At 50.9% G+C, this 20,593-nt stretch overlaps 3 protein-coding genes across 4 annotated transcripts in view; 2 read left to right on the top strand and 1 right to left on the bottom strand.

Annotated features, from left to right (window-relative positions):
* Pnkd (PNKD metallo-beta-lactamase domain containing) overlaps positions 1–20,593 on the top strand; it is a 72,755-nt gene that overhangs the window by 390 nt on the left and 51,772 nt on the right. The window contains exons 2-3 of one of the 2 annotated variants that reach the window (XM_021158299.1): positions 548–716; positions 1,800–2,162. In XM_021158299.1, the coding sequence (XP_021013958.1) occupies positions 548–716; positions 1,800–1,992 (362 nt within the window). In that variant the 3' untranslated portion in view covers positions 1,993–2,162. Of the gene's footprint in view, positions 1–547; positions 717–1,799; positions 2,163–20,593 lie in introns of those variants that run through there. The other variant, XM_029474495.1, reaches the window with a different exon arrangement.
* Tmbim1 (transmembrane BAX inhibitor motif containing 1) lies at positions 2,898–19,290 on the bottom strand. Its single transcript, XM_021158268.1, has 12 exons — positions 19,073–19,290; positions 9,703–9,944; positions 8,162–8,256; positions 7,260–7,324; positions 7,088–7,141; positions 6,697–6,747; positions 6,307–6,346; positions 6,037–6,074; positions 5,812–5,899; positions 5,417–5,512; positions 4,528–4,581; positions 2,898–4,181 (listed from the first exon to the last, which is right to left on the bottom strand). Exons 2-12 carry the CDS (start codon positions 9,902–9,904, stop codon positions 4,035–4,037), a joined length of 930 nt encoding a protein of 309 aa, XP_021013927.1. The 5' UTR covers positions 9,905–9,944; positions 19,073–19,290; the 3' UTR covers positions 2,898–4,034.
* On the top strand, positions 18,635–19,515 carry LOC110291264. Its single transcript, XM_021158310.2, has one exon. The coding sequence runs from the start codon at positions 18,890–18,892 to the stop codon at positions 19,232–19,234; it is 345 nt and encodes a 114-aa protein (XP_021013969.1). The 5' UTR covers positions 18,635–18,889; the 3' UTR covers positions 19,235–19,515.

Consider the following 20,593-nt stretch of genomic DNA (forward strand, 5'->3'; position numbering starts at 1 on the left):
TTGCGCGGCGTGTCTAGGGTCTTATTGCTGGAGAGGGTACCAAAGAAACCTTTAGACTCCCGCGCCCCAGGGGTTTCACACTCACCGCAGTGCAGAGGAAAGAGCCCTGGGCATCTGGAGGCTTGAGTTCTAGCACTAAGTAATTAGCGGTTTGACCTTGTGCGAAGCAGCTCGTCTCCGGGCTTCAGCTTCCTCTTCGACGGGATGGAGTTAGTTATCCTTAAGGATAGCTAAGGTTCTGCAGTTTTAAAACAGTTCCCCGGATTTCCTTCATACGTATGTCTCCGGTGAGTTCCTCTGCAGTCCTTCCCAGCCTGACTTCTGAATAGAACAGCAGCGAAGCTCACTGCCTTGGCACCAGGGTGAGGAGCCCGCAGTGACGTTTAAGTAGCCTTCCAAAGGTGTCACCCGATGGCGATTTTCCCATTTCTCTTTAGACTCTTCACTGCACTTGTTACTCCAGACTGCAGTCACTCCCCTTCCTCAAATCTCAGCCTCTCTTCCCCTTCCTCATCTCCCATACTGACATGCCATACTTCATTCACAGGGATCCTGTCTGGAGCCACAGCTAACAAGGCTTCCCAGAACAAGACCAGAGCACTGCAGAGCCACAGCTCACCAGAATGCAAGGAGGAGCCCGAGCCCCTCTCCCCTGAGCTAGAATACATTCCCAGAAAGAGGGGCAAGAACCCCATGAAAGCCGTGGGGCTAGCCTGGTGAGTTTAACTGCTCCCTTTGCCTACCAGTGGGGAGTGCACTGAAAGGTGTGGGGACCTAGAAACTTCTCCGAAATGCGGGTGGAGGGCTGAATCCAAGGGAAGGAAATTGCTGGAGTCAAGGAATGGACTCTCACAAGAGGTGGGGGGGGGGGTAGGGTGGAAAAATATGTAAAATTGGGGGATCGTGGCTTTTCTGTGGGGCAGATTGAGCTACTCTGATTTGAATTTGAGTCATTGGATTCCTCCTTCCCTTTGGGAGCAGGGGTAACATTCCAATCCCAGTCATTAAGTGTCAGATTGTGTTGTGTAGAAGCTGAAGTGTTGCTGTGAGTTCTGTGGTTGTGATTCTGGCCTTAATGCATATTACTGATTATCAATTACTAAAGTAAAAGGAAGGGAAATTAACATTTTTTTCCAGCAAATGTCTGAGGTACGACAGTACTTTGCCATATAACGTTTTAAGCTTCCTGAGGTAAACCTTGCATTTCCATCCCTCCAAGGAGGGAACTGAGGCTCCCAGCTGCGATTGTCACCAGCTCTCGTGGCTTCCTGTTATTTGGCCCTTACCAATGCCCTCTTTCAGTTGTAGCTGCTAAGACTGAGAGTTGGTCGATGTACCTTAGTGGTTGTGCACATGCTTAACACCATAAAGAAAAATAAAGAGGTCTGGCACGGGACATGAGACAGTGTATGCAGGGAGGTCCTTTGCTAACTCAGAGCAAGCCTGGGCTACTTAGGCTATCACACAGAAGCATTCAACACAAGTGAAGAGACTCATAAATATCAGCCATCAGAGGAGAAATGAAGAGGTAGGTAGGACCACACTGGGCTTTAAGTACTATGCCTAGGAGTTTGGAGTTGGCCAGGATGTAATAGAGAACTATTACGGTTGTCTAAAGCAGGCAGCAGCAGGAGGCTCTGGTTTGTGGGGACCCTCCAGCACTCAGCACAAAGGACAGGTAGGTGTAAGATGTCTCACCACAGTATTTGTACAAGTGACAAAGCTGGCCTGATTCTTCTAGCTCCTCTGGCTCAGTCCCAGTCCCTGCCCAAACCCGGTACACATCTCCCCATCCCTAGGGCCATCGGCTTCCCCTGTGGTATCCTCTTCTTCGTCCTCACCAAGCAGGAAGTGGACAAGGACCGAGTGAAGCAGATGAAGGCTCGTCAGAACATGCGGGTGTCCAACACGGGCGAGTATGAGAGCCAGAGGTTCAGGGCTTCACCCCAACAAGCCCAGTTCCCCGAGGTTGGGTCTGGGGCCCAGACCTGAGTGAGGATCACTGCAACCTTGTGCTAGACGATTGACTGCCGTCCTGTGTGGCCATGGCTCCTGAGGCCCACCAGAGGGCGCAGGATGCCCAGGCTGCTGCCAGCACCCAACTCTTCCACATGGTGGAAGGAGCCAAATGCAAATAAAGTTATTAAGTACTGGCACGGAAAGGAGGCCAGGTTGAATTTGTAAGCTCCCAGGAGGGGAGGGTCAGAGTGGAAATAGCTGCTCATTCCCTGTTCCCTCACTGACCTGTGTTCCCAGATGGCTGACGGAGCCACGGCAAGCCTAGGAGCAGGCTCTGGAGACCCAAGTCTTAGGAGGGTAACTGCAAGCTACCCATGCAGCCAAAACTGGTTAAAATTAGTCAGGCATGGGCATCTTTAATCTCAGCAATCAGGAAGCAGTGGATCTCTGAGTTTGAGGCCAGGGTTCCAAGACAGCCAGAGCAAAATAATAGAGACCTTGCCTCCCAAAACAAAAGAAACCAAAAATCAAATGTAGCATTTAGGATGTGGAAGAAAATTTAAAATTAAAAAAGAAAAAAAAGTGCATCTAAATATGTCAACCTCTCTGAGCCTTGTTTTCCTCCTTTGTAAGAGAAACTAGTTTCCAAGAGATTCTAAAGCTATGGTCTAGCCCCTGTCCTATAAAGATGGAGCTTCCTGGGGGAGTTAAAGTTAGGCAAGTTTTCCAGAGGGTTCATGGCATACATGTGATCCTGCAGGTTGGCTGAGAAGCCCTTTCTGGAGCCAGTGCTGCAGACTTGAGCTCCGTTCCTCAGGCAGCTTTTACCATTTCAGCAGCCTGTCTCACCCACCATCCAGAACTGTTCAGGAAAGTCTGCTTTCTTCCAAATACTGGGTTCCCACCTTACCGTTAAGAAAGCCACAGCTACTCAAGGGTCTTACTGCCAAACATAGAACTTTATTACATTTCTAGTTGTGTCCCTTTGTGATATATTCAGAATCAAGTACTGGACAGAATAGCTCTAACTATGTCCTTGGGCTAGTAAGGTTTCTACCCCACCTGATAAGCCAGCTCTGTTCCCATCCTGGTACCAGCTGGAGGAGGCACTTGGATTACATAAAAAGCAGCAGCTGGCTTGAAGAGGGGGTTTTAGTCTGAAATCTCCCAATGGGAATACAGAACAGATTGAACTTGTGTACCAGAGTAGACTTCAGTGTTTCTCAGACCAGAGAGGGTGCCCAAGGCGCTTTCCCTGTCCCCACTTATCTCTCACCCATACTGCTTCGCAGCCACACCCAGAATCCCACAATCCACCTCACTTGCTGACCTCCACACCTCTATGTGTCAGAGCAAAGTAGGAGGTCCCTCTAGGTCCGATTTTAAAAGCCTCAGAAGGCCCCAAGGCACTTTGGGTCTGGATGGTAGCCAGGCTGGGCACCAGGCAGGGTGGATGCCATTCTGGCTTAGCCCCCATACTGAGTAAAGTCTGCTCACTGTCTTTTCCCCTAGCCAGATAAATAACTGATACATGTTACTGGAAGATGGGGTTGGAACAGAGAGACCCCAGGGCACAGATCTCTTCTAGCTTCTAAAGCTAAGAGATGCCAAGCCTAAAGAGTTCAGACAGCATAAGTGGCCTATGAGCACTGGAGCTGGAAGCAAAGCATCTGGCTTTATTGGATCCAGGAGGGAAACAGCTCCAGCTCCTAGCCTAGAACCCTGCGGCCGAGGTGGGAGGGGAGCCTCTTCACCTCAGAGCTCCTGTGTTCACAGGCTCCCTACTCCCCTACACACACACACACACACACACACACACACACAGTTTGGTGCATACTCGTCGTGGGTAAAGGGAAGGAGATACACCTTCAGACTTGTTCTTACCAAGTCCGCCAAGGGCTAAGAGGTGCCAGTGATCCCAGCATCATGGCTCTCACTGAACACAGCCAGAGGTCCTCCCATCCCCAGGACAGAGAGGAAACTGAGCAGGTTACTTGAGGGGAGACGGGACCTAGGGCCCAGCCCAATAGGAAAGGGTGAGTCCAGGGCCAGTGAAAGGGGCTGCTCTCTTTCTCTCAGTCTCTACTTCCCACGAGCTGGAGCACGAACGTGAAGATGTAGACTATATCTGTGTAGATCTGTAGGGCGCCTGTGATGTAGTCCTCAGGGCTGATGGTATGCTTCCGGTTCCCCAGGACCAGCTGTGTGTCATAAGCCAGGAACTGCAGGGAAACCAGACATGAGTGCCAAGGAGCTCAGTGTCCAGGGTTCACTTCCTGTCAGCACGATGTCCTGAGAGCCCTGGGCCAGCCATATAGCTCACTAATGGAGTCATTAGGGAGGAGTGATTTTTACATGGTTTCTGCCATTGAACAGTTCACTTGTCTACCAGAGACTGGCACACATCTGTTACCCAGCCAGCAATGTGAACAGAGCACAACAGGGATGTCAGAAACTTGTAAAACACCTACATAAGAAGAGAACAATTGTCCATGGCTCCTCCCCACCTCCCAAGCTGCCTAAACGCCACCATCTCAGCTCCCCTCCCAGAAGAGGGAACTAACTTACCAGGGTGAAACAGATGGCCCCCAGAGCTGCATAGACCATGTGGAGCCAGTAAATCTGTGAAATAGCACAGTATGGCATTAGGGAGCCACGCAGAGCATAGCCAAAGCATGGGCAAAGCAGGCCTTAGAGATCCAGCTGACCCTGGGACTCCAACTAGAGAGGCAGGTAGGGAAGCTACCTCTCCAGGATCCTCATCCTGCCTCTAGATCCTGGGAGAAACTGAGATTGTAATTTATCTGCCAAAGGCTGTCCCACAGTGTCCACGTTAGCCCATCAGCCCAACTGAAAGCTAGTGAAGTCCAGGAATGTCTACTGGAGGTCCTGGAAACAAGGCAAGCCCAGTGCATGCTGTTTGAAGAGCTTGTGACAGTGAGCTCCCAGGAGCCAGCCCATGGATACAGCTCACTGGCTCCTACAGCCCACCTTAGAGACAGTTTAGAGAAGCCTGTTGGCAACCTGCCACCCCGCTCAACACTCCTGCCAAGTGCCTGTACACAGACCAGGACCAGCCATGGTGAGGGGGGCAGCACCTCTTGTTTTGATCCTTCCCTTCCAACCCTGTGTTCCCGCCTTAGCTGACTAGAAGCAAAGAACGCAGCAGAACCAGCAATCTCGGGGCCCCTTCCACCCAGGCCTGACTTAGTCCTTCACAGAACCTGGTCCCGGGTAACCTACCAGTTCCTGTAGGAACCAAGTGGTGCTATCCAGGACTTAAGGGGCTGTGGTTTATCACCTGCCTGAGAGAAATCTGTTATATCCTAACCCAAAAGGATGGTATTGTGTTGGTGCCTGCACTGGCCAGTGGAGAGGTGTGTGAGCCAGAGCCCGCCCCTGCTCCACAGGAAGTCTGCTGCCTGGGTTCTGCCTACCCTTCTGGCAGGACACTCACATATTTAAAGATCAGCACTATGCTTGTGACAATACCGGTCACCGTCAGCACTATTCCCAGCACACAGAAGAGGCCTGTACATGAGGTGAAGTCCACCTAGCAGAAAGGGAGAAAGAGGCACGTCGATAACTGCCATCCTTAGCATCCCAAAGGACTGACCCTGAGCCCCAGTTGGGGAGTCCCAGTGCTGCTCTTGGGGGCATGGCAGTGACATGCTAACACATATCATACAGGAAGCAATTTGTCAAGTACAGACATGGGGGCAGGAGATTAGGCTAGGGAAATGCCTGGCCTGCAAGGGTCTGAACCCTCCCATGCCTGCCCAAATGCTGAACCCAAAGGGGTGTGTGTGTGAGAGGGCAGGGTGGCCAGAGAAAGGCCTTCCCCATCCTCACCTTAGTCTGAAAGCAGAAGATGGTGACAGAGATGGATACCACAGCGGTGATGATCATTGCTATGATGACAGCTTTGGTTTCATACATACTGGGGAAAAGGAAGCAGCGTTGAGATGGGCCAGAAGCCATAAATAGACTCCCTATGTTCAGGATTGTGCCCATAGTCCATCCAGTCTTCCATGACATTCCCTCCCCAAGAGCGTGGAGGATTGTCCCTGAACATACCTGGAAATAGTGCCTGTCACAAAGCCCAAAGCCAAAGTCTGCGGGCAGGAGAAAATGAGGCCAATAGTTAAGAACAGCATGGGCTATTGAGTATGGCTCAACACAGACCAGCCTCAACACTGTGGTCGCCATGACCCTGCAGGAGCTGAGGGTAAGTGTAACTGTATTGGGAAGAACAGCCACAGAGGAAAGCAAGAGTAGGGCCAGCCAAGGACAAGGGTGCCCCCAACCCTTCCCCGAGTAGGTCTTCCATTTCCCTTCTAGACTTACAAAGATGGTGAGCAAGATGATGTTCCATGGGAATCGGCGCCTGGAGACAGGGAGAGGGAGGAAGACCCTGGTTACCTGCCTGGGCCATCAAGTCTCAGCAGCTCCTTTAGCAGAAGTCCTGAGAAATAACTCTTCTCCTTAGGGAGGGTACTCAGGTATTTACACAGGATAACCCGAGAAAGTCCTTCCCTGTGGATATAATTCTTCCATATCTTGTAAGATAGATATAGCCAGGTGGGCATTGCACACTACTCTGTAACACAGCTGGCCTCTTGTCCCTCATCAATACTCCTTGTAGGCTCTCTTCACTGTACAAACCCTTTTCCTCTTACAATGCTCTGTCCCTGTCCCACTTTCTGCCCTCCTCTTGTCAGGGTCTCCAACACTCACCTGGGTCCCTGGCAGCAGGCAAGGGTCAGGTAGGTGACAAGGAAGACAGCACTGAGGGAAGAGATGGGACATAGCTATAGGACACGACACCCCCCCCCCCCCCCCCCCGGCCTGCTCCTAGCCCAGTATGACCTGAAGGCAATGCAAGGTGATCATAGAGAGCCTGGGCAGCACCATGAAACCTTCATTCCATCACCACGTGTCTGCCTGGTCCTGCCCTGTCCCAGCACTCCGTGATGTTACTCCTCCTCAGGTTGCTCTTCTGCCTCTGCCTGGAGACTGGCACAGTTTCTGGGAAGCCCTCTCTCTTAGGGCATAGTTCTGCCCTGAACAATGCCAGTCAGCTGCCTCCTGTCCCCCTCCCATCCCAGCAGCAACACCCTGCACTCACTAGGACACGTAGTACACAGCCACATTGTTCCTCACGTATTTGCCGACTGGTTCCCTGTAAAACAGAGGACGCCAAGAAAAGAATCATCCTGTGGCGGTCCACCTCCAGCCGAGAGCCACCCCTCCATAGGCAGCCCAGCAGGTAACCCAGGCTGAGAGAAGGAGAGACTCACACAAAGGTGAAGATTGCAATGATGGCCACAGTGATGAGCAGCTGGACAGAAATGATGCAGTATACCTAGAACAAACAGCCAGGGGTATAGCTCCCGCCTCATACAAGCCTCTCCCTGAAAGACAGTCAGTGCCGAGGCCTCTGCCCACCTGCCTCACCCCCAACATGCTAGTGGTACAAGGGGCCTCCTTTTAGTTTGAAAGGCTCAGTGGTTAGGAACATATATTGCTCGTGGACCCGAGTTTAGATCCCAGGAACAGCATCAGGCAACTCATAGTCACTTGTATCCAACTCTAGTTCGGGGGTCTGATGCTCTCTTCTGCATTCCTTGGGTACCACACTCACACGTGTGCACACACACACACATGCACACGCACACACACACACATGCACACACACACTCAATTAAAAATAAATCAGTCTTGAAAACATAAACAATGACTGTAATTTGGAAGGCTCCACTTTTCGAGTCCTCAGAGAGTCTTCCCTGACTGCAGTCTGGCCTGAAAGGGACCCCTCTGCCACTCCAGCCGTTTCTTGGCCCCTTTCGACCTACCCAGCATCCAGCTGGGTATAGAGTTTGCTGCTCGCTTGCTCTGCCTGCTCCTGTCCTAACAGCAGTTTTCTGTGACAAGGATTGAAAGAAGGGATGTGTGGTGGTTTAGAGACAATATGTATACTTCAGCTCCCAGTTGCTTGCTGTCTTAACAGGTCAGAGCAGGAAGGGGAAGTGCAGAATCCAAGCCCAGATTGACTCTGTCATCCCAAAACAAAGTCGGGGCAATGGGAATCACAGAGAGGGGAATCTTCTCTGAGGAAGATGCACAGGTAGGCAGCTAAGACACGTATGTGGGAATGTCTACCTAAACCTAGACCTCCCCTAAGTCCCAACCCAGTTCTTACCTTTTGGATGAAGGAATGTCGGACTTTCTGGTCATCCCATTCTCCAGGACGAAAGCTGTCACTTCCTGCTCTCTCCTCTTCATTATAGTCATGGCCTAGGACCAGAGGCAGATCACATCAACCAACTGGGGACCTAGGACACATAGCCTCCATCTCAAAGCACCCCTGGGGCTGGTGAGATGGCTCAGTGGGTATGAGCACCCGACTGCTCTTCCAAAGGTCCAGAGTTCAAATCCCAGCAATCACATGGTGGCTCACAACCATTCGTAATGAGATCTGACACCCTCTTCTGGTCTGTCTGAAGACAGCTACAGTGTACTTACATATAATAATAAATAAATCTTTAAAAAATATATCAAAGCACCCCTGACCTCCCTGTCTCAAACCAGGGCTCAGGTACCTCTGTCCAAAAGACACCCTTGTAACTCACAGACTCTTATTAAGCTTGGGTTCTCTAGGCATCCTCAGAGTAACCCCAGCTTGACTTAGGTGAGAAAGAGCTGTGCTGTCAGCAGGCAGCTGCTGTGGGCTGTGTGTCCAGCGCGCCTATTTGGAGACAGGATAGTGGCATCACCATCTAGGAAGCAGCTGGCATCTAGGGAGTGGAACTGGCTGGCAGAGCAGTGGCCTTGGGAGTGTTGTGCCAGAGAGTAAGAGGGAAGACTACACAGGAAGTAGGTACAGGAGGGCATGGGCTGTGTCTATAGTAGGCTTCACAATGCACAAGGGTCACCTGTGATACCTTAAGATCTACCTTAGAATACATGTCCAAATAAGAGCTGGCCATACACTCACTGGCTCTAGGACACTGAGGCTACTGCAGCCACCAACATTCCATGGATGCCTCTTGGGGAACTACTTCCAAAATCTACCCAGAAGGAGCTGGGATACAGCTCATAGGCAGAGCAAATGCTTAATGACCTTGAGTTCAGTCTCTCGTACCAAAAACAAACAAACAAACAAAATATATGTGTGTGTGTGTATATATATGTGTGTGTATATGTGTATATATATGTGTGTGTGTGTGTGTGTGTGTATATATATATATATATATATATATATATATATGCACAAAATCCACCCCCAGGAGAAGAGGCTTACTATAGTCTAACTTCACCTTCACTGGACAACCTTGACATTTTGGCTGTTGGCAAAAATCAGACTGTACATAAAGGATGGAGATGTGTCAGCCCTAGGATATTAAAAAGTGCTTAGGGCTCCTAAGGAAGGAATGGTGCCCACACACAGTGGTAACAGCCTTGTTGAGAAACAGAAATGGTTCCTTAGGGTAACCACTTAGAAGCCATTACTTCACCCAGCTGCCATCTCTGGGTGTAAGTTCAGTCTTAAGGCCTCAGTCTTCTTACTGAATATATAGGCCAGCAAGTGGCTGGAAGGAAGACCAGGGGGTTAAGGGGAAGGTGAGACAGGAAGAGACAAAGGTATCAAAGGAGATGGTAGGAGGAAGGGAATGTAAGGGTTCCTCAGCAGTGCCAAGCTCCACCTTGTCCCACCAACCCCAGCCACCCTCCATGACTCACCGTAGTTCATGGGCATTGGATGGATGGGAGGAACCGGCTGTGGGTAGCCAGCAGGATGACCGTAACCAGGTTGAGGGTAGGCAGGGTAGGCGGGATAACCACCTGGCAGGACAGATGGCTGCCCGTAGCCACCAGGAGGTGGAGAGCCAGGGTACAGGGGGTTGTGGTCCTCATAGGGAGGTGGGGCAGTGGGATTGGACATGGCCACTCAAGGGCTGAGGGGAAACCCCAGCTTCTGGGACCTGCAATAGGAAACAAGCAATCAGTCATGAGTTCCTGGCTGCCCACTCCGCCCTTTCTCCTTTCTAGGCTATGACTGTAGCTTACACATGCCACTCACTGCCCACAGGCCACCACCCCACTGGACCAGCCCTTGGGTTTTATAATCTCTCACAGCAGCCTTTATCTGGGGCCTCCCCTGCCCTGGCCACAGGAGAGTAGGGGTGGGGATTAGTCAGCCGACCGGCCAGCGGCCAGCGTCACAGCTGAGCATCAGAACAACACAAGAGAACGGCAGCCTGGGAACTCCCTGTTCTCCTTTAAGGAAACCTTGCAGTGGTGGCTTGACAGCAGAACCAGGGAAGAAGCTGGATGGCCCCTAGAAGAGCTTCCTGGTGAGTCACAGGGCTGGCCAGCTGGGACCCTTTAGAGGAGTCAACCCAGCCCCCATAGCAGCTGGCTGGAGCAGCAGGCTTGAGGGCCAGATACAGGGTGGAGCCAAGCTAGAAGCTGAGCAGGAAAGAGGAGGAAGAAAACAATCCCGCCACTGTGCCAGAATGGCCAGGCCCCAGAGGGAGGGGCGGGGCTGGCAGCAGACAGACTCTCCAGTTCTCATCCCATCACGGGACATGTGGCAGCCTGTGCCTGTTGCTCCCTTCGCTGGTCTTGCCAGGGAGTAAACAGTGCTCCGGAGCTCCCTGGAAGGGGGTCTCTGGAGTCTTCCCAGCAGCAGTGGCGGGAGGGTCAAGGAAAGCAAGCTGAGAAGTGAGGGCACAGGATGGAATGCCTCTGACAGGAGAGCCCAGCAGCTTGCGGAAGCACCAGGTGCCACACTGATGCTCAGGGGAGCAGTGAGGCCCATCGTAGTAAAGTAGCTCCCACAGTCCTGGAGCCAGCTGTTAGGAGCACACCCTGAGTGGGTCTGGTGTTATGAGTCCTTCATGCTTTGCTGTACTCTCTAGACCTCCTCTGCCAAGCTCATCACAGCCTGTGGACCCATAATGAAATGGCAGGCACATCCAGATATGGCAGAGATGAGGACAGAGACAAGCCAAGGAAATGGTGTCTTTATTTCTTTCACAGAACCACCCCTTCCCATGCACACCCTGTGACAGAGTTATCCCCTGCCCTACAGGAAAGACTGGCAGATCCAGGTCAGCCACACCTTCAGGGCCGCTGCTGGAAGCAGGAGAGTCCCAGCTTCTCTTTCAGGGCACCAGTGCAGCTCAGAGATCAGATAGGGGACATGCACGGCTCCTCTCAGGACAACGGGAGTGATTCACAAGGAAAACCAGTGAGGATCCAGTAACAGGCCAGGTCTCTGAGCAGGTCACACTGAGGAAAGCTGTTCTCCATCTCCCCAGAGCAAGAATGTATCAAGCCAGAGAGAAGAAAGCCTTTCTAGAGAGGAGGGGTATGAGAAGTGAGCCGGGCAGGGAAGCATGGGAGTCAGGCACTGCGCAGTGCAGAGCCGCTGGAGAAGTGGGACTCCCAGAGTGGAGGCTGAGTCTAAGATCAGCCACTGGAACTGGTTTGGAGAGTCTCGAGTCTATGAAAGGACAGAGTAATCACAAGCAAGATAAAAGAAGCAAGTTTTTCCTGCCCCAGCCTTTGGAGCAAAGGCCTTGTTCCCCTAAACCCTACTCTTTCCCTCTCCAAGCCTCCTTCTGCGTCCACAGAAAGAATGACATCCTGGTGGATGGGAAGAGGACAAAGCAGGTTACCTTTGGTATAGAGGTGCCTGACATTCCATTATGGCTTTTATCTCAGTAATCTAGGTCTATATGAAATCCTCCATGGGGGGAGAGGGGGTGCTGGCTGATGGCTAAACAGTCCTAAAAGGCACTGCCAGGAAAGGCCCTGTTGTTAAGAGTCCCAACAGTGCTACCAAGCCATGATGTCCCAATGACCTGGCCCTTCACTTTTCACAGGGTATGTGGGAAATGGGGTGGTTGAGTGATCTCAGGGCTCAATGACAGCTCTAAGAGCTGACTGTGACCCAGGAAACTGACCATGCAGGGCCCCCTCCCTCTTCCCAAGAGAGGGGCTGCAGTGACTCACTGTCTGGGGTGTGGCTCCAGGGTCTAGGTTGGCTCAGCTGCTGACTCACAGGCCTCCCCCCTGTCTTCCCTGACCCTGCCCAGTCGTGCTGGGAGGAATTTGCCAGTGGACCTGTCTGATCCCAGCATAGTTCTCTGAGTCCTCCACCACCTGCCCTTTTGAACCAGAGATGATGTCATGTGTTAGTGTCCCCACCTGGAAGATGGGTTCAACACCACTTAACAGTACCTCCCAAGGAACCGTCAAAATTAAGACAAAATATACACACTGAGTGGGTGGAGAGATGGCTCAACAGTTAAGAACACTGGCTGCTCTCCCATAGGACCTGGGTTCAAGTCCTGGCATCCACATGGCAGCTCACAACTGTCTGTAACTCTAGTTCCAGGGGATTTGACACCCTCACACAGACATACAGGCAGGCAGAACACCAATGCACATAAAATAAAAATAAGTTAATTTAAAAAGAAAAGGGGGGCTGGTGAGATGGCTCAGTGGGTAAGAGCACCTTACTGCTCTTCTGAAGGTCCAGAGTTCAAATCCCAGCAACCACATGATGGCTCACAACCATCCGTAATGAGACCTGACTTCCTCTTCTGGTGTGTCTGAAGACAGCTACAGTGTACTTACTTATAATAATAAATAAAATAAAAAAATAAAAAAGAAAAAGAAAAGGAAAGAAAGGAAGGAAAGTCGGAGCTCTTAGAACAATGCCCAGCCTAACCAGGGATACACTCTGGCTGTTTTCAGCTGTGAACTGACTAACTCCTAACTCCGTAAAGTATGACAGCAGGTGAACACTGCTATTACAGAGACACCGAGGTTTAGGAGAATGAAGAAAGGTGGCCAGGGACACCTCACCAGGGTATAACAAAGTCAAGGCTTACCCCCAAGGCTGGCTGACTCTGGTGTCCCTTTTGAGTCCCTTATTTGATAGTGTATCTATCCCAATTTCTCAGCCATCTCCCATGGCTTTGGTCTCAAATCCTCCAGTAATAATAGCAGGCTTACACAGAAGTGGATGCCTGAAGATTCAGCCCCTCCACATTGCACTCCAGTCCCATCCACCAGCACAAGGAGACTCAAAATGTCAGAATCTAGACACCCACCCACTTAAGACAAGCTGGTGGCACACGCCTTTAATCCCAGCACTTGGGAGGCAGAGGCAGGTGGATTTCTGAGTTCGAGGCCAGCCTGGTCTACAGAGTGAGTTCCAGGACAGCCAGGACTACACAGANAAACCCTGTCTCGAAAAAANAAAAAAAAAAAAAAAAAAAAAAAAAAAGACAAGCTGATCCTAGGCTACAATACAATCCTGGCTGTCTGACCCTGGTGCAAGAGAGTAAAACTCTTGTTTTGTACCAGCTAGAAAGTTGCCAGCCTCTGCCACACTCGCCACTGAGCCATGGCATGGACGATATTTGTCAGACCAGAAAGAACTTCAGGAACCCAGAACACCCAACATGGCTTCTAAGCAGGCCTCAGCTCCTGCCTGGCCTCCACCAAGGCTTCCACCAGGGCTGAGGTCTGGGCTAGCACTGCCTTAGGGGCAGTGGTCATTCATTCTCCTAGCCAGGCTGAGGCACGGGGACAAGAGAAGGAAATGAGTAGGAAGAAGGACAAGGACAGAGAAGAGACCTGGAGACAGTTCTTCTGGGTTCACCCAGGGCTGTGAGGGCTTCACAGACTCCAGGGGTTACAGAGAACTGGGATCATTTTCCTAAGCTGAGAAGGCCTTTGCCCCGTCCTGGCAGTTCCATGTCTCAGCCTGTACCTTTCTCAGGTAATCCATCCATGTCAGGGAAAACCCAGAACCTCTCCCTGACTCAGTCACAGTGGCAGCAGGACTGGGTACTGGGCCCACACAGCGGGATTTGTTGGTGGCCAAGGTTTTCAGTGTAGAATCTGGGGAAACTGTTCCCCACTAAACCCTGGGTTATCTCAGGAGGCCGACTCTGTCCCTGGTCTGCCGAGGTCGGAGACTCTGGCTCTAACTCTCCTGTGGCATAAGAAGTGTTAAGACTATGGAATCTGTAGCCAGAAGGCTGAGCTACTGGGGTTACAAGCAAGAGGGTGTGTCTGGAGGGAAGGACAGAAAAGAGCAGTCCGGGCAGCTTGCCCTCCTGAATGCCAGGAACCAATGCCCAGACCAGAATGGAAAGAAGTGCTCAGCGTGCATCTCAGGAAGCCCCACGCCACACCAAGGTCTAACACCTCCCTCCCCAGCACATAGCCACTGGGACAGAGAAGTGACAGAAGCAGCCAGGAACCCAGAATGAACATAGTACTCTCCGGTGGCCTGGCCTCAGGATTCAGAGGTGAAATAGAGGGGATCCAAATACTGGGGTGTCAGTAGAACCAGGAAGCCCTAAAGTGCCAGCCCAGGACAGGCCCTCCTGGCCAAGAATTTGGAACTTCTGGGCCATGTATTGTACCTCATGCCTCTAATTCTAGCAGAGGCAGGGGGAATCTTTGTGAGTTCAAGGCCAGCCTATTCTACTACATAGCAAGTTCCGGGCCAGCCAGGAAATGATAATGAGGTGCTATCTTGGGGGAGGGGGTGTGTGTTAAGGACTTTAGAACTTTCCTTCCCAGCCTCGCCCAGTATCAAAAGCTCAGCAAAAGAGCCACAGATGCCAGCAAAGAACCCTCTCCAGTTCCCTCATTATTTCTTGCTCATCCTGCCAACCTGTTACTTTCCTCCTAGGCCCCAGGCCACTCCCCAGCTTCCACCTCTAGAGTGCCTCTCTCTGTATCCACAGAAACAGAGGGCCGAGTCCTAGAGAATATGGAGGGGCCCCATCCAGCAGCTTCTCCATCACCCTTATCTCAGAGGACAGATTTGTATCATGAGGTTGTAATATCAGAGAGCCCAGCCACATCACCAGTCAGGATGGCCTTGTGCTTATAAAGAAAGAGGGGCTGGGCAGTGGTGGCACATGCCTTTAATCCCAGCATTGGGGAGGCAGAGGCAGGCAGATTTCTTAAAATTTTTTTTTTTTTTTTTTTGGTTTTTCGAGACAGGGTTTCTCTGTATAGCCCTGGCTGTCCTGGAACTCACTTTGTAGACCAGGCTGGCCTAGAACTCAGAAATCCGCCTGCCTCTGCCTCCCGAGTGCTGGGATTAAAGGCGTGCGCCACCACGCCCGGCTGCAGGCAGATTTCTGAGTTCGAGGCTAGCCTGGTCTACAGAGTGAGTTCCAGGACAGCCAGGGATACACAGAGAAACCCTAACTTGAAAAAGCCATTAAACAAAAGAAGAAGAAAAGAAAGAGGAGAGGGGGAGAGAAAGAGAGAGAGAGAGAGAGAGAGGGAGGAGAGAGAGAGGAAGAGAGGAAGAAAGCATGCCAGGTGTAGTGGCTCAGACCTTTAATCCCAGTGCCTGGGAGGCAAAGGCAGGCAGATCTCTTAGATGGAGTCCAGCCTAGTCTACAAAGTGAGTTTCTGGACAGTCAGAGCTACATAGTGAGACTGTCACAAAATTAGAAGAAAGAAAGAAAAAAAGGAAGCCATTATTAGGGCTGCTGCCATTTTTGACACAAAGGCCTGCCCTGCCCGGTTTGTATTGTCTTCGGGTTAGGAGGGGAGACAAGCAGGAGAACAGAAGTATTAATCAGACCACAGTGGAAAATCACAGGGGTGGGGAAGGAAGAGCGCCACGGAAGAGTGGTAAGATCAGTACTTAGTAAGCAACCAAGGTATTTCTTATGCTCACAAAAGATCACACCTTCAATAAAAATGCTACATTTGAGAGCCAGGAATAGTGGGACACACCTATAATGTGAGCACTCAGGAGGCTAAAGCAGGATTGCTTCACGTTCAAAGTCGGCCTGAGCTACACAGTGAGCACAAGGCCAGCCAAGGCTAAGGCAACAACAGTCACTTGAAATTATCAGGAGGATGCATGGAGGCTTTAGGATTTAAGCATCCAAGGAACGCAATCTGCAAGCAGCAGGGACAGATTTGAACTTGGTGACTGATTTTGGGTGCTTGTCTGCCAGGGAGGACACCTGAAGCACCCTCACCTGGTTAGGGGAACACAGGGCTGAGGGTGAGATGGTAAAGACCAGCGGAGTTAAGTGCACAGTGGATATGGATTCCTTTTGCCATCTTTGCCCAAGACTCCAGTGTAGGAGCAGGGACCTAATTCTTGTCCTGGTGTTGGTACTGACCAGTACATGAATTGGGGTCGGTCACTTCCCACTTCCAGGCTCCATTTTTACATCTGTAAGATGGGTATATTCTAGGCTGAAAGATCAAAATCCATTGCAGCCCTGCCAATTTGATTCTGTATAAACAGGGTAACAGGACAGGAAGCTTCAGAGCAGAATGACATAGCCACCTCATCCCCAACCCACCCCCACATACCTGGGAATCTACACACTGACTGGATGCCTCTAGTAATGTGTAGGACATATACAGAGGCACATGGCATGTTCTAGGCAAGAGTGGCCATTAATTCACTCTCTCCTCCTAAGATGTTTCCACTCTTCACAGCCTATGTGATGCTGACCTGGGCAACCTTTTTATTACACAAGGACCTAACCCTAAGAAAAAAAAAAAAACATGTCTCTACCCAGCTCTTAAAACCCTATACTTCCACCAGCCTGTCCCCTCAAAACAGTTGCACTAAAAACCAAGCAAAAAAATCTCAGTGGACCAGCAGATTAAGGCACTTGCTGCCAAGCCTGACAACCTAAGTAGGATCCCTAGAGCCCACATGGTGTAAGGAGAGGACTGACTCCCTGGAGCTGTCCTCTGGACTTCCACATGCATGCACTCACCGTCACACACAAATAAGCAAATATAATTTTTAAACAGAACCACACATGAATGGGGCATGGTGGTGTACACCTGTAACCCTAGCACTAGGTTAGCTCAAGCAGGAAGATCACAAGTTCAAGGCCATAAGAACCTGTGGATAGGAGAACCAGACATGCCCTCATTCTCATGTCAGCTGAGAGCCAGGATCCCCTGCAGGTCTGCTCCCACCCTTAGGTCCAGCAGCTACTGGAACCTCCATGGTAGGATTGATAGCATGGCATGGAGGAAATCTAGGCAGCACAGAACCAGGAAAGTAGCATCCCTAAACATCACCCCCGCGTCATAGACATGTACTGACCAGTCGATGTAAGGAAGTCTTACCTTCCTCCCTGACAAATGCATTATGTCCACGACGAGTAGAGGTCTCTGGACCCGTGCATCTTGTTCCTAGTCCTACTTCAAAACAAGTCCTGTTTTGGCCTAGACTCCCAAAATCTTAGGTTAAGGCTGGAAGATTTTATCAAGGTCAGCTATTGTTCAGCATTCCCAAGAGAACTGAAGGCCCTCTGAAGATCTGTACCTTGCTTCAACGCTGGCTTGTTGAGATACGGTCTCACTCCGCAGCCCAGGTTGGCTCCAGGTCTGCAGCCTGGCCTGCAATCCTCCTTTTGCCTTTCTTCTGAGAAGGATGAGGTACCGCGCCCCAGTGTTGTTACTATTTTGTGAGGCAGGCACTTGCCCTTATAACTCAGGCCACTACACTACACACTCAGTCCCAGTGCTTCTATTCTGTCTTAAGGGCACATGGTGAGAGGTCTTGGGTTGGGAGGTGCTCTGCTATAGATGGCTTCTATCTGAGGATTCCCCATTCTTACCGAGGAAGCTGAGCCTAATTGCCTATTACCCTAGCCCATGAGCTTCTCCAACTACTTGCCAACTAATGTGTTATTACCTCTTTGATCTGCCCAGTTTTATATGAGCAGCCCTGAAGTCAGACAGGAAATCAGGACCCTTGAAGCAATGGTCTCACCTCCCTTGAAACTATAAACCAAGACCAGGGCCCCATGACTGGAGAGGTAAGAACAGGCAAGTGAAGAGGAGGGGAAGTATGGTGGCCTGTTTAAGGCAGACAAAGCAGCACAAAGAAGCACCTACCTGGCTTGCCCTGCCACCACTGGCCAGGCCAAAGACACCAGCTTTGAAACCAAAGCTCACCACTGAGATAAATATTTCAGAGTCTCAGAGAACCAGACACCTGCCAGACCTTCCATGACAGCTCTCCCCACTTAGCCAGTGTTTAGGTTGACCCTCAGCCCCATGGGTACCACCACCCATAGGCCACAGTGGAGTGAGTCACTGAGGAAGGATGCCCCAGGGAACAAGACCTGGTGAACAGTCCAGGCTCTGCCTTGGCAGAGAGAGAGCCTTCCATTCCTTCCTCCTTTTCTGGTTCCCTCCTGGCCCTCCCGGACCTGCTTTCCCTTTTCCCATTTCCTTGTTTTGTTTTTTATTTTTATTCTGACCTAAAGAGGTCACCAGGGCCAGGCAAGACAGCTTTCACCTGTAATACTCCCAGCACTTAAGGATCTGAGGCAACAAGTTCGAGGCTTGACTGGGCTACTGAGTGAAACTGTCTCAATAAATAAATAAATAAATAAACAAACAAACAGTTCATCAGCTTGACTGTACTTTCTGGTAGGCTTCTGAATTACAGAGCAAAGGAACAGGAGCAGGCCAGGTTAGGAGTAGGAATGGCTTCTTCTCTAGACCTTAGATTGGCTCACTGGCTTCACTGACCTAGGGCTCCCTCCTCCCACCCCCCACCTTAGACAGATTCTCATGACCAGTCTTTACTGGTCTGGTGACGTCAGGGCAAGCTCCAGGGCAAGCTCGAACAGCCCCGGGTGAGTCCCAAGCCTCTGGCTGGCTCCCTCCCTCCATCTCCCCACCAGCTGAGGACCATAACAGCCTCCATTCTCACTTGCTTCACGGCCACTCTGGGGCCCTGGAGTGGGGGACACGTCCTCAGACAAACAAGCCACTCAGCCACTGAGAGGAGCACCCTACAAGATGCGGGTCAGCTCGCGGGTGCGCACCGAATGCGGGCGCGCCACAAGCCCGGGCCATATGTCCTGCCCGGGCGCACATGGAAAGTGAAGACCGGGACAGGCAGAACGAAAGGACCCTAGTCTGGCTCCTGAGCACGACCGGAGTCGGCCTGCGCGTGCCAGAAAAGTTCGGGCGCCTGGGCGCAGCGGCGCCCCAGGCCACTTCCATTCCCCGCCGGTCTCGGGTCCCCACCTCCAACGGCCGCAGCCCCCTCACTTGCCTGCGCTGTGAGATCCGGACCGTGAGATCCGCCTGGGCCTCCGGGCGCTGGCGAGGACTGGGCTGGGCCCGGCTGGACTGGGGCTCCGTGCCCCGCCCCGCCTCTCTCCGCCGCCAGTGGGGAGGAGCTGCCCCGCACCCCGAGACCTCCAGGGAGCGCTGAGGTCCGCTCCAGACCCCAACCACGAGCCAGGTGTGAGTGGTTCACATTTACTGGAAGCAACGCTGGTTCGCAGAGGAGGACGAAACCCAAACTCACTGGAAAAAAATAACTTCTTTCAATGAATTCCAGACTCCACCCCAGTAAGAAGCTCTATTTATGCGTCATCAGTGCCTACATACCAGCGATTTGCGCTAGGGGCTTTAGAGCTAGTCCTGTCGTCTTAAAAGTTGTTATTGGGTTTGTTTTTGTTTGTTTGTATTCTGGGTAAAAGTACGATGTCGCTATGTCTCCAGCACTTGTCACCCGGCCTCAGCCCAAGTGTTGCAATTACTGACCCTGGTTTCTCATAGTCAGATTTCACTGATTTTTTTTTTCTTTTTCCTTTTTTTCACTAACTGATCTTCAGCACTTTCGGTCTAGGGGCGTAGGTCAGTGGTAGATCTCTGGCTTTCCATGTGAGAGACCCAGCTGGGGTTCATCCCAGGCCAGGAAAACCAAACAACAAAAGAATAGTTTCAGTGATGCACAATATTGTATCACATGGCTATGCTATGTTTATATCAATTCATTCTTAAAACTTCTTATTTTGTGAAAAAAAAATTTAAGTCACAAAAAAAATCTGTGATGAATATCTAACAATTCTGTGCTTTTAAGCTAACTGCCCTTTTCAAATTTAAAACTTCAAACATAGGCATGAGACTCCGAAGCTATGCTTGGAATCAGTCATGTGTCACTTAATGACAGGGATGTGCTATGTTAGGAAATTTCTGTTTTGCAATCCTCATGGTGTGTTTACACTAACAGCTCACTATGTGTGACTGGGAAGTAAAAATAATCTTATAGCAGTTGGCAGTATGCTGGTTTAGGGTGCGAGCAGTCCTGGGTTCCATCTCCAGCACTGCATAGACAGTGGAAGTGGCGTGTGCCCGTAATGCCAGATATTTTGGGAATGTTAATAATAAAATAACTTACCTCAAAGAGGTTAAGAGGAGCCAAATATGTGGCCATGGTCAGAGAAAACCAATATAGGTTATCCAAAAGTCTGTGTTCCAACATGGTAATCGTTTGGTGAAGTTTTGAGGAGGTTGGAAAGTCATCTTAATTAGGGTTTTATTGCTGTAAACAAACACCATGACCAAGGCAGCTCTTATAAGGACAGCATTTAATTGGAGCTAGCTTACAGGTTCAGAGGGTCAGACAATTATCATCAAGGCGGCATCCAGGCAGGTGTGGTGCAGGAGGAGCTGAGAGTGCTATGTCTTCATCTGAAAGTCACTAGAAGACTGGCTTCCAGGCAGCTAGGATGAAGGTCTTAAAGCCCATGCCCACAGTGACACACTTCCTCCAACAATGCCACAC

This window comes from Mus caroli, chromosome 1, assembly GCF_900094665.2.
Source record: "Mus caroli chromosome 1, CAROLI_EIJ_v1.1, whole genome shotgun sequence".
In the NCBI taxonomy this organism is placed as follows: Eukaryota; Metazoa; Chordata; class Mammalia; order Rodentia; family Muridae; genus Mus; species Mus caroli.